Source organism: Elephas maximus, chromosome 6, assembly GCF_024166365.1.
Source record: "Elephas maximus indicus isolate mEleMax1 chromosome 6, mEleMax1 primary haplotype, whole genome shotgun sequence".
NCBI lineage: Eukaryota > Metazoa > Chordata > Mammalia > Proboscidea > Elephantidae > Elephas > Elephas maximus.
The window spans coordinates 15,185,198-15,198,242 of record NC_064824.1 but is presented as its reverse complement, the minus strand read 5'-3'; the positions used below and the strand labels follow the sequence as shown (position 1 = coordinate 15,198,242).

Sequence of the window (13,045 nt, the reverse complement as noted above, 5' to 3'; positions counted from 1 at the left end):
GATAAGATGGGCTGTGCCTGGCTGTGTGGGAGGGTGACTCGGAGCAGGATGTGTCCGAGGCCTGGCTGGAGTCCCTATGTCAGTGTGCAGGAGGTAAGCAGGGGCACTCTGGGCTGCTCTGGCGTGGAAGGGAAGCAACAAAGTGTGGGTGTGACACTGGGGCTGAGGCACAGCTGCTGGGGTTGCGTATGTGACCGTTTGGGTCAGGAGGGTGGGCTGCTGGTTGTAAAGGCATTTCTGTGTGCTTATGTGTATACGTACATGTGTATATGTGTATGTAGGTGTGCACGTGTGTATGTACATGTGTATGTGTATGCATATGTGCATGTGTGTATTACATGTGTGCATGTACTGTATATGTGTGTGCATATACATGTGTTATATGTGTATTCATGTGTGCATGGGTACATGTGTATGTACACATGCATGTCTGCATGTGTGTATGCATATGTACATGCGTGTGCAAGTGTGCATGTCTGTATGCATGTGTGCATGTACATGTGTATATGTGCCTGCATGTGTGCACATACACGTATATATGTGTATGCACATGCGTATATGTGTGCACGTACAGTCTGTATTCATGTGTATATGTGCCTCTACATGTTTGTGCATGCACATGTGTACATGTATGCATGTACATGTATTTATGTGTGTGTAAGTACATGTGTATGTGTGTATGCATGTGTGCACGTGTGTATGTACATGTGTATTCGTGCATGTGTGTATCTGTGTTTGTTTACGTTCACATGTGTGTGATGACCAGGTTGTCCTGGGGTGAGGGCTGGAGCTTCAGGACCCTCTGGCCTGGGTGTGTGAGGGTGGGTGGGTGATGGCCAGGGCTTACAGGAAGTACCTTGTCATACACAGCAACATGGAGGGAAAAGCCCACGTGGTCACTGAGGCCCTGCTTACGGGCGATGTGCAGGCAGACTTCACGTGCTGTGGAGGCTGAGTCGACCATGATGATCAGGCTCTCTCCAGTCACCAAGATGACATGGATCGGGATGTGCTTCTTGGACTTGACAGCCTGGGTGACAGACAGAGACTCAGGACCCTTTGTCCCACAGCCTCCTGGGCTTGGCTGCTGGCTCGGAAGGGCTGCCTGGCTCATGGCTTCCTGAACCTCAGAGTGACAGCCAGCCCACCATCCCCATCCACCTATACGCCTCTCCCAAGCCCACGGCTCCTGCCTGCCCATCCCCATGTTTCCTGAGGCCTGGGGTCTTCTGAAACCCCAGTGTCAGCCACAGGGCTTGGCCCGTGTTAACAACAAGGCCCCACCCACATCTGTTGCCTGATCCAGGGGACACTACACATGCCTGCAATCTGTGTGCTTCTGCAAGGCCCCCTCAGAGCTCCAGGGATGCAGCCCACAGGCAGGCTGGCCCGCTTTTAGATCAGAGCCCTGGGCTTCGATGCGGTTGTGACTTAGAATCACAGATGGTCAGGAGAGCTCTCTCAAACTTCTGAGTCCAATAATCATTCCTCAGACTCACACAGCTGCTATCAGCTCACCTGCAATCCCAGGGGTTATGAACCAAGCAGGTAAAATAAGGTAAGAGGGGAGGGAGACGAGGTGGACTCTCGTGGGCGGTGAGAAGTGGGAAGGGGTGCGGCAGGAGATGACCCACAGCCTCCCGGTACAGGACAGAGGACCCTCTCTAGGAGAAGGTGCCCACACCACCTGTCACCTGGCCCTGCTGCCACCTACTTGTAGCTCCAGCCAGGTGGGGGGCTCCATGCGCACTCCATTGGCATAGGTGCGTCTCAGGCGCTCAGCACAGAAGGATCCATAGCCTGCCGGCCCTTGGCCAATGAAGTTCAGCAAATACTGGCGGGTGAGGAAGGGAGAGAAGGAGAGGAAGACACTTAGAACAGAGACCAATTTTTACTTAATGCCCAAACGAAGATTTGGGCAGTGTTGGTACAGTGTGTTAACCCGGGCACTCACACACGTAAGAAGGAACGTGGATCACTACAACCTTTCTAGAGCCCTGGTAGCACGGTGGTTAAGAGCTTGGCTGCTGACCAAAAGGTTGGCAGTTTGAATCCACCAGCTACTCCTTGGAAACCCTATGAGTCAGTTCTACTCTATCCTATAGGGTAGCTATGAGTCGGAATCAACTTGATGACAATGGGTACAACATTTCTGTGGGAACAATTTGGCAATATGTACCATAGTGTCCATACTCTTTGACCCAATAAATCAAAGCTATCCTAAAAATATATATATTTTAAATCACAGTGTTATTTATAGTAATGAACAATTGGAAGCCTCATAAATGTCCATCAACAAGTGTCTTCTGCTAGACAATGGGTTGGAGAGGGATGCTGGTGAGGAGTGAGCTTCTTGGATCAGGTGGACACTTGAGACTATGTTGGCATCTCCTGTCTGGAGGGGAGATGAGAGGGTGGAGGGGGTTACAAGCTGGTGAAATGGACAAAAAAAGAGAGAATGGAGGGAGAGAGCAGGCTGTCTCATTAGGGGGAGAGTAATTGGGAGTATGTAGCAAGGTGTGTATATGGGTTTTTGTGTGAGAGACTGACTAGATTTGTAAACTGTCACTTAAAGCACAATAAAAATTATTTAAAAAAAAAAACTGTCTTCTGGGACGACTATATGATAGATGGCATTAAAGCTGCTTGGTGCTGCCCCCCAGGCGAGAAGTGAGGAAATCTGATTATTTTCTGTATTATCTCAAGTGTGGCACTGCAGCACCACAAAACACCAGAAGAAAACATTGATAGGAGCTACTTCTGGGTGTGGGGTGACTTTTATTTTATTTCCAGAGGTTCTCCATTTTCCACATATTACTTTATAATCAGAGCAAAAAGGTGTATTACAGCGGTGAAGCCTGGGGTCCTGACACACGGGAGCATCTTCCCAACATGCTGTCTCCACATTCCGTTCTAAGGACTAGAAGAAGTGCAGCAGCCCACTCCCAAGCTGCCCTTGTCTTTCCTTCACACATTTCATCCACTGTTTCATTTTGGCCTCAAAAGAGCCCCAGGGACATGGCCCTGTGGACACTGAATTGAAGCTGGAAGGAGCTAGGTTCAGCATCCTGTTTTATAGATGGGTAAACTGAAGCCCAAGGAAGCGTGGGCACTGCTGCTTATCCTGGTCTGTGGTATAGGAGAAGAAGAGATGGACCTGGATTTCTGAAGCCACCCACCCCCCCTCCACACCCGCTCCAGCCCCCTGCCCCAGCCGTCCCACCTTCATGAACCTCTCCGAAGGCGGAAAGCAGCCCAGGCAGAGGCTAAGCAGGATCCAGCCGCGGGCCAGGCTGCTCATTTTGAAGTTCTCTGAAAGCTGCTTGCAGATCTGACAGTAAATCTCATCCCTGAAATACACAGAGCACTGGGAGGGAAGGCTGGGGGCTGGGAGAAGGGGAGGAGGAACACGCAAGGAGACAGAGGTGCCTGGGCACAAGCCCCTTCTGCACCCTGGGCGAATCACGTCTGTGGGTGATCCTTAGCACTTGGGCCTTCCCAGACTCCTTACCTCCAACTGCCTTTGTTGCTTCTCCATTAGCATCCCCCACCAGGACCCACCTGGACCCTATCATCTCCCAGGACTGAGCTACCTCTGCTGTTTTCCCAGGGCCTGGAGACCCTACTCCCTTTAGCTCTCATTTCCTGTCTCACCAAACCCTAGCTCTTCTTCCTGTCATCTCATCCTCTCAGGCTTTTGCCCTCTCCCTCACTCCCTCCCTTGTCTCCCTCACAGCCTGTCTGCCCCACATCCTTATCACCATGTTGCTTCCTTGGCCCTCTCTGCCCTGGCCTTCAGTTGTAGGTATGGATGGAGGAGGCACCCATGGTCTCCAACAGCAGCTCTGCCCTCGGCGGCCCAGCCCTCAGTGGCCCAGCCCTCAGCAGCCCTGCTCTCAGCAGCCCAGCCCGTTGCACCACCTGGTCTGCTCACAGTTATTTCAAAGCTTCTGTCTCTACCTTGAGGCCCTACCCACCCTTCACTGCAGGAAGACAAAGGGGACTTCATGGGAGAACCCTCAGCTCCTTACTCCTGACCAGCTGCCACCTCCACAGGCTCATGAGCCCCTCCTTTCTGTCTCCTCTTGCAGGGTAAGGAGAGGGGTTCTTCTGGATCCTTCCTCACTGACTCAAGCCTCTATCACCTCAATGTCCCATAAGCCCTTCAAACTCCACATATCCAGAGGCCAACATCTTTCCTCTAGTACCCAGTGAAGTGCTGGTGAATGTCCCAGGGAAAAAAAGGCCCTAATTTGTGGCATTCGCCAATTTCTGTGGTGTAATATTTCCCACCAAGGCCCATTTCAAGCTACAGCATGCTGTTGTCCCTAAACACAGAGTTGGGAAGAGATGGGCAAAGTTGGCTCTCAAGAGCCCACCTCCACTTTCTGCACCACCTTCATCCTAGACTTCCCCCTCCTCTCATCTCCCAAATCCAGTCAGCCCTGAGTCCTACCATCTACCTCCTGGATGTTTTCTCTATCCACTCCTCTCACTCCTACTCCCTGGGCCATCCCTCATGAGCTCTCTCTGCTGGAACAGCCTCCTCCTGGTCTCCTGCCCCTAGGCTCCACTCTCAATATTGTTACCAGGGAGATCGCTTTAGAAGTCAATTATAATCATGGTCCTCTCTTGCTTAAAACTTTTCCCCACTGCTCTTAGGACTGAATCCAAGCTCTATGTGCCAGCTGACACACTTGGGATTCCAGACCCATTAGGCTGTTTCAGGGTATTTGTTCACCTTTCCCCTTCTACCTGGTGAGCACCTCTCTTCCTTCCCACCACCTTACCTGGCCCACGAAGGCATTAAGACCACTCCTCTTTGGTACCCCTACTGGATCCTGAACAGACTCTCATCTTATCGCATCCAGTTATTGTGACTTTCCTGGTCCTCCCTGCCACAAACTAAGTGGAGAGCTCCTCAAGGACAAAGACTCATCCTCTTCCTCTCTCCATTCCAGAGCTCAGCCGGGGCCTGACCCTGAGTGGGTACTTAATACATGTTTATTGAATGTGTGACCAGATGTGGGATGAGGCACGTGCTTTTGTCTTAGATTTGGCTCTAAAGCCAAGGACAGATAGATGATAATACCCAACATTGTAAAGAGACACATTCTCTTGGGAGTTACTAAAAGATGGTGGAAGCCCTGGTGGCATAGTGGTTAAGTGTTTCAGCTGCTAACCAAAAGGTTGGCAGCTCGAATCCACCAGGAGCTCCTTGGAAACTCTATGGGGCAGTTCTACTCTGCCCAATAAGTCCGCTATGAGTCGGAATCGACTCGATGGCAACGATTTTTTGGTTTAAAAGATGGTAGAACCAGGCCAGCCACCAAACCACCTCCAGTCCACATATGGGAAGACTAGAAGTTTGGAAGGAGATTGCTGGAAGGGAATTCATAGGGGTAGAGATATCTCTGGCCTATTTCCACTCCCTTCAAGTGACGGGGGTAAAGGACACCAAAGGAAATTCCAGGGGAACTGCTAATAAGAATGGGGGCTGCCTGCCACAAACAAGACATATCTCACTCCCTATCTGAAGTGTGCGGAGTTGCAGAGGCTAATCAGCCCACCTCAGGGTACTGGGCTAGAGCATGGTGATGGAGTTCTTGAGAATGCTTGACTCCTGTACCCTGAAGTTGGGGGTCTCCACAAAGAAAGACTGATGCCTGCTTCCTCCTGGAGAATTTAAGCTGCACTTGAGGGCAAGATGGAAACAGAACAGTTAGATCTGGGAATTGCACTTGTACTGTTTGGTGGGACAAGGAAGGATGAGCTTCCTGTCGGCCAACAGAATGCCATGGAAGGAACTGGGCTGAGGCATCTTGATGAGATCTTGTACAAGCAGGCAGCCCACCATTCCAGAAGACCGCAGAAGTAAGAGGCTGTGGGATACTCCACTGGGGGCTGCAGTTGGCAGGGGAACTCAAATTATCAGTGAGTGTGTCATCCCCAGTTGGAGACTGACACTGTGTGGAAATACCTGCGGGGGGTACCTGAAGAACCCACAATGCTTCTCACTGAGATGCGGCTTATGGATGTCCCACCGTATTGGAGGACATGGTGGCCAGTGAGGTTTAAGCCATGAGAGAACTACCAACAGCACAAATAAAGTCAGAAAAGTTGCCCAGTCAGTATCATGGAAGGGAGCTAAAACTCAATAGAAGCCCTGTAGTTTTACTGGCTTGAAGAATCAGAGCCCAGAGTTTGAGGTAACCACAGCAGCTGAAAGGTAAGGAGGAAAATCTCAGAAATGAGAAAACAGAGGAGGGGAGCCCTAAATCCTGCATCTAATATCGTCCTAAATCTCTGGCCTGAAACCTGATCTCTGCATGTGTGAGGCTGACTCCAGGCAGTCCAGCTACGGCTAAAGTAACTGAACAGGGATTCCAGGTGCTGCCTGCACAAGGGAGACAAAGACTGAATCCAGCCAGGTTAATTGCCAGCTAAAGCAAAAAGTCAACACTCTTTGTAGGGATATAACAGACTCTAGAGTTTCTGAATGCATCATTGTCAACACATTGACAGGATACAGAACATTGTATCTAATCGTAGGCCTACATACTGAGGAAATAACAGTGAAGTACAAGACACCCAAGGACGTAACAGGAAAACACAAAAAACCTCAAGAGAAAAGGCAATAGAGACCAACCCCAAGATAACCCAGATGTTTAATTTAGCAGAAAAGATTTTGAAACCATTATAACTATGCTCAAGGATATGAAGGAAACTATGTTTATAGTGAATGAGCAAATAGGAAATCTGGGCAGAGAAAAAGAAACTATAAAAAAAGAACTAAGTGTAAATACTAGATATAAAAATACAGCATCTGAAGTAAAAAAAAAAAATTACTAGATGGGCATAACAGCAGATGGGGGAAGACAGAAAAAAAGATCAGTGAATTTGAAGACATATCAATTGAAATTATCCAACCTAAAGAACAGGGAGAAAAAAAGAAAGAGAAAATAAACAGCGCCTCAGGGACCTGAAAGACAATAGTAAAAGGTTTTACATAGGTTTAGCCAGAGTTTCAGGAGAGGAGAGACAGAATAGAGCGGAAAAAAATATTTGAAGAAATAATGGCCAACTACTTCCCAAATTTGCTTAAAGAATATAACCCAAGATACAGGCATCTACCCTTTAAAGCATTGCATGCTTCTTAAAATCTGCATGAAAACCCAATCCCTGTAAGGCAAAGAGCATAAAACAAAATGTATATAACATAAAGGAACTTGTTTATTTATGTGGGTCCTGCACTATTGCCTGCTCTGAAATGAATCACCAGCCCATGATGAATCTGTGTTCACAAAGCTGGTTTTTACTCATGGGTTTTCTTAATGAAGAACAAGTAGAGAAACTTTGGTGGCTACATTATTTGCTGTACTGAGATCCAGTCTACAGTCCCCAGAACAGGGAACAGAGGGGAAGGGGGTCTCTTGGGAAGCAGAAGGGAGACTGTGGAGATGGGTGAGAGCCAATGAGGGGAGCCGCTGTTCTGAATGAAGGGGTGGGCGTGGGGACAAACCTGAGGTTTGGCCGCAGTATGGCATGGGCCACGATGAAGTGTACCTTCTCCAGGTTGGACATGGGTTGGTCTGAGATGGGGCCGTTGAGCTCAAATGCCTCCTTTTCGATGCTCAGCTGGCTGACCACCTTGAGACCCAAAGACAGCAGTCAGGACAGCTGTGACTCCACATTTGCCAAGGAGGATGTCGGGGCTCCGAGAGGAGTGATAGCCTGTTGCTCCATGTTAGGCTAGTGGCAGAGCCGGGACCAGAACTACATTCTCCTAGACCTGGGCTCACCTGGCTCGTGATCCGGGAGGACCTCTTCAGCTTCATGGAGGAGATCTCTTTGGTTCCTCTGTCTCTGTGGCTGGGCCTCTGTGGGAGGAGATGGTTCCCAAATGAAGGTGAGCTGGCCCTCACTGGGGGACAGTGGGGTGGCCTGGTGGCAGCTCCTTCTGCTGCGGGAGGGAGCTTAATGGTTCAAGCTCTCATGAGACAGCCATAAATAAACCACTTGTCCCAACCCCCCCCTCCCGGGTCCTCTGCCCACCTGCCCATCGATGTACCCACTGTAGGCCCCAGAGACCTTTGCCCCTCTGCCTTCCCCTCCTTGCCCTTGCCTGTCCCTGCCTCGGGTGTCAGCATGGAACTCCTTGATGGGCTTCTCTTCTCCCTGCTGTACCCATCCTGCCCAAGGCCTCCTCCAGGGACAGCCTCCCTGCTGCTCTTTCTCCCACCCTGGGTGTCTCATGGCCACACTGTCCTGCTATGGATGCAACAGTATCCAACTGTTCAATGGGCTCTGTGGGACTAAGGTAGGCTTGTCCCTGCGTCCCCATGCATGGTCTGGGCTTGGTCCAGAGTCCTTGGGGTAAAGATGACTTAGGACGAGGGGGTGATGGGTGAGTGGCCTTCTGCCTCAGAGCTTTCATTCATGTCTTAGCTTCAGCCACAGCGGCCACACCTGCTTCACTGCCTTCTAGTTCCAGCCCTGACTGTTTTTCCCAGCCCAGCCAGATCTTTTAGTGCCAGCGGTCATCACCTGCCTGACTGGTGGCCACCTCAGCCTCCTTCTTCATGGCCTCATGCTCAGACTGGGGCCTGAAGCCCTCATATCTACAGCTCCTCCCTCAAGTCCTCAGGGTATCCCCCCTCCCATGCACCCAGTCCCCCTGGGCCTCCATGATGCCAGATCTAGTCGTCCTCCTGAGTGCTTCCCCACCTCCCTGCATGCTCCCTGTACCCCATCCCACCCATGACACTGATTGCACACAGCCCCTTAGGCTAGAGCAATCCCATCTCACCAAGCCACTGCTGGTTGACTTACAAAGTCACACGCAGGCCCCCATCCCCCTACATCTCACTGCATTCACACTTCCTGGTGAGCCTAATCCCCCCTGCCTTCTGGGGAGGCTCACCTGGGAATTATGTGGCCAGAGAAGCAACTGGCCTATTGGGTTCCATCGGCTGTGCTGTTACAGCCCGTGTCTGAATCCTGTTCAGATCAAGCCTAACGTTCAGAGCCAGGGGACCCTCTCCATTAATAATTGCATGAAGAAAAAGTCCTGGGTGCAATCCGACTCAGGAGTTCTGAGTGTGAGACTGAACAGCCCTGGGTGACCCCGGTTCGAGGGTTGGGTTCAGGTCTCATCTCCCCTTTCTTGTCCAGCTTCCCCTAGGACTCAGGCTGGGTTCCGCCCTCCCCTGCCTGCCGGCCTCGCATCACACCTGTGCAGAGCCGCCAGACTGTGGAGGCTGGGTGCTGCCCTCGGCGCCCAGGGTGTTGTGGATCTGCTGTATCGCTGAGCTGTCACGCCGTTTGGTCCTGGCAAAGAGCACCGGCTCCGGGAGGTCCCCCATGAACCTCAGGATGATCCCCCACACGGCCAGCGCAGCCTGGGGAAAACGGTAGAGGGTCCGCTGGAGCCCCAGCTGTAGCACTGCCCCAGGCCCAGTAGCCCGGCTCCTTCCCTGTTCCCTCCCAACCACAGGCTCCGTTCTGGGTACCTCGCAGTCGGCGTCGTCCTCTTGGTAGAGCAGCGGGTGCCGCAGGGGTCGCCGGATGTGCGTGTGGCTGGCCGATTTCTGGAAGTAGGTCGCAGCGAACTTGGGGAAGGTGTACTCAGCCAGACCGTAGGCCTCCTCCTCTGTCTCCTCCACCATGGGGACTGTGTCCAGGTCCACCTCAGGCAGCTGCTTTGTCCTTGTTTCCAAATCCTGGGGGCCGGGTGGAGATAGGTGCAGACCAGGGGGTCCTTCAGGTAACAGTCTGCCAGCCGCCGGCGGGGCGTGCACCCTTGGGGGGCAGGCGGGGGGAGGGGAGACTAGAGGGATCTGCCTGGTTATCCGCAGGGGGTTGCAGTTGAGAGACCTGCTCAACTTTTGTGGGTGGGACCGCAGAAGCTCCTCCCCATTTCTCTGCACCGCCAGCGGGGCCTGCGAGTTCACTTTGGCCACCTGCTACAGCTGCCCCCCCAGAGAGGTCAGGGACTATGAGGGATCCTCCCAGCTTGGCCTGGGGCTGAACCCTGAAATGACAAGGATATATCTTACCTCAAAGCGCGGTGGGGCCTGACCTTCCTGCCCACCTATCATGGAAGGGAGGAAGCCAAACACTTTCTCCACCATCTCGGTGTCGGTGACGGTGTCGTAGATGGACTCACGCTTCTTGGCAGGGGGAGCACTTGGGTCCCTCCGCTGTGCAGCTGGGATGACCAGTGGGCCCTGCATGCACCCATGCGGGAAGGTTACCGCCGGTCTCACCGTGCTCAGGGATAGGCATGAGGCTGCTGCGCACCTCACAGAAGCTAAATATACCTCCTCCTGCCACCATTAAAGCCCGTTGCCATCGAGTCCATTCCGACTCATAGTGACCCTGTAGGACAGAGTAGAACTGCCCCATAAAGTTTCCAAGGAGCGCCTGGTGGATTCGAACTGCCGACCTTTTGGTTAGCAGTTGAGCTCTTAACCACTAAGCCACCACGGTTTCCATCCTGCCACCATTAGTCTAAGCAGATTTTGCTCTAAAATTACAGATTTTAATAGCTAGATGTGACCAGAGAAAAACCAGTCAGGGCTTTACATTCCCAGTGGAGAATCAGAGGCCCAGATGTGGGCCCATCCCCATCCCACCTGGTCCCTGAAGCCCTTCCTCAGGCCACCAGGGACCCCAGCATTCAGCTGCACAACCACTGCCAAGGCCCACCCAGTCCATTCACAGAGCATTGCAGCCCCAGCAGAGGAGGTCCCTGGGCTTCTGCTAACTAATGCACAGGTACAGCTGGTTTATAAACAGCCTGGGATCACCCGGGTGCAGAAACCTGCCGCTGACATGTCTGAGCCATCTGTTCTCCTCCTTGCCTGTTCACTGAGCTAGAAACTGCTCAGTAGATGGTGCCTTCCTCCTAGCCTATCACAGCGCCTCAATGAGCCAGGCCTGAAGGAATCAGGCTGAGTCAAGGGCACGCCCTGGAGGAGTCAGGTCTTGCAAGCCCTAAATTTCAAAAGGTAGGAATATGCGTCTTGATCAGGGCTTCCAACTGGCTAGCTCCAGTTCAAACCACTCCTGAGTATTTGCATTTCTAACAAGTTCTGAGGAAATTATACATAAAAATTACCAGGGGATCTTGTTAAACTGTAGATTCTGATTCAGTATATCTGGAAATGCAAATTTGCAGCAAAGAACTTGTTAGAGATGCAAATTCTTAGCAGAGGTTGGAATTGGAACAAACTGGTTCGAAGCCCTGGTCTTGGTGCCCTTCCCTACTCTGCCCTGTAGCCTCTCCTATCCTCCCAGGCATCCCCACGGCTACCTTTGGTGTTTCTCTGCCCCTGAGCCTTCATTCTACATTCCAGTAATCGGGGGTCTTTCCACTCCTCCGAGGAACTGTGCCTTCCCAGAAACCTGGCCTCAGTTTTCTGTGCTTTCCAGAGGATGGACCGGCCCTTCCAAGAAACCATCCCCAAGCATGGGCTAAAGGGAGAGGACCCAGGAGCACGACCTCCAGGTTACAGATATAAGACTGTCCTACTTTTCTTGTCTTAAAAAAGTCCGTGCTGGTGTGATACCTCTCCCATGCTATATCCTTCGAGCTCAGGGGGTTGACCAAGTGTTCTTCGACGCCTTGACAGACCACTGCATTAACAACTTTGGACAGGGAGGTGGAAAAGAGTGCCTCTTGTGGTGTCTACATTTCAGCCCACAGGGAGTCTCCTAGTTTGCCTCCTGTATTATTGCTGTGTTCTTGTAGAACAGATTTTAATCACTTGGCTTGAGGGTGGGGACTTTCCAAAGGGGCTTTGCTATCTTGCCCCTCATTCTCCCTGCCTGCTCTTCACATGTTGGCCCCAGTGTACCCCCACCTGCCCAAGAGGGTGGGGACCACCTACATTGGCTTTCCGCCTCCGGAAGCTCCTTCGAGCAGCCATGCCCCGGGCATGAGCCTGGATGATCACCACAGCCCTTCTCCTTTCCTGGGCTGTGCGGCGTATCAGGTAGCCCCTGCACTGGGCCTGCAACCGGATGATCCTCTTCCGCAAGGCCTCATACTGTCTTGCCAGCAGGTGGCTCCGGGCAATCGCCTGCAGGCGCTCAAAGCCTAGAAGGATCTGTAAGGCAAGAGGGGGTGCGCTCACGGGAGGCTTGGGCCCTGTAGAGCACAGCTCGGGCCCTTCCCAGAGGGAACAAAGCAGGTAATAGTAGTCCTGAGGAGACCTCACAGGCTAGCTTCAGAGTTACCTGCAAAGGTTTGGTGCTAAAATTTTACACACTTTGAGGACAATCATATTAAGTCAGTTATTACCTGCAAAGTACTTAGAACAGAGCCTGGCACACAAATAAATGCTAAATAGAAAAATAAGCATGTGTTAAATAGCACAAAGAATGAAGTGGTCCCTTGTGGCCACTAACAGAGAATTAGCTTGGTTTTTACATAGGTGACTGGATTCCAGAGACCACTTTTCACACCTGTGAGCCAAGTCCAGCCAATTGGTTGGGACCTAGCACATCTGTGTGGAGGTCTGTGACTGGCTCCATTGAGCTAATTCTTTGGGGGATATTAAAAACAAAAAAGAATGATGAGTGCAAACATCCCCTCAGCCACCGAGTCCCTGGGACGAGCTCTTGTCGACCTCACAAGGACCAGCCCAATGAGGGTCAGGTGACTGTCCACTTCAGGCTGTTCAGTGGGAATGCAGTGTCATGCTTTAGTGGATGGGCCCTGAAGTCATCAGAACTGCATTCGGCTCCCAGCTGGACTGCTTACTAACGGTGCACTCTTGGGAAAATTATTTAACCTCTCTATTCCTCGGTTTCCTTGAAATAATAACACCTATCTTAAATAAAATGATGCATGAAAAGTAAGCAGTCCTGAGCTGCCTTTCTATGCATGTCAGCTACCACTATACCTTTGGGGACATGGAACACTGATAGGCCGCTTCTCAAAACACAGCCTGGCTCAGCTCTGCTGCCATGGGTATTGCATGTCACAACCAGTCAGGTCCATGATAAGGCAGGCTGTCAAATGATGCCTATGGGGTAA

At 51.6% G+C, this 13,045-nt stretch overlaps 1 protein-coding gene across 1 annotated transcript in view; it reads right to left on the bottom strand.

Moving 5' to 3' along the window:
* MYO7B (myosin VIIB) overlaps positions 1 to 13,045 on the bottom strand; it is a 115,527-nt gene that overhangs the window by 18,364 nt on the left and 84,118 nt on the right. Inside the window, exons 20-28 of the mRNA XM_049887940.1 lie at positions 11,895 to 12,113; positions 10,059 to 10,229; positions 9,513 to 9,722; positions 9,234 to 9,401; positions 7,803 to 7,880; positions 7,523 to 7,650; positions 3,224 to 3,350; positions 1,715 to 1,834; positions 857 to 1,030 (exon numbers count right to left, since the gene is read on the bottom strand). Of these exons, the coding sequence (XP_049743897.1) occupies positions 857 to 1,030; positions 1,715 to 1,834; positions 3,224 to 3,350; positions 7,523 to 7,650; positions 7,803 to 7,880; positions 9,234 to 9,401; positions 9,513 to 9,722; positions 10,059 to 10,229; positions 11,895 to 12,113 (1,395 nt within the window). The remainder of the gene's footprint in view (positions 1 to 856; positions 1,031 to 1,714; positions 1,835 to 3,223; positions 3,351 to 7,522; positions 7,651 to 7,802; positions 7,881 to 9,233; positions 9,402 to 9,512; positions 9,723 to 10,058; positions 10,230 to 11,894; positions 12,114 to 13,045) is intronic.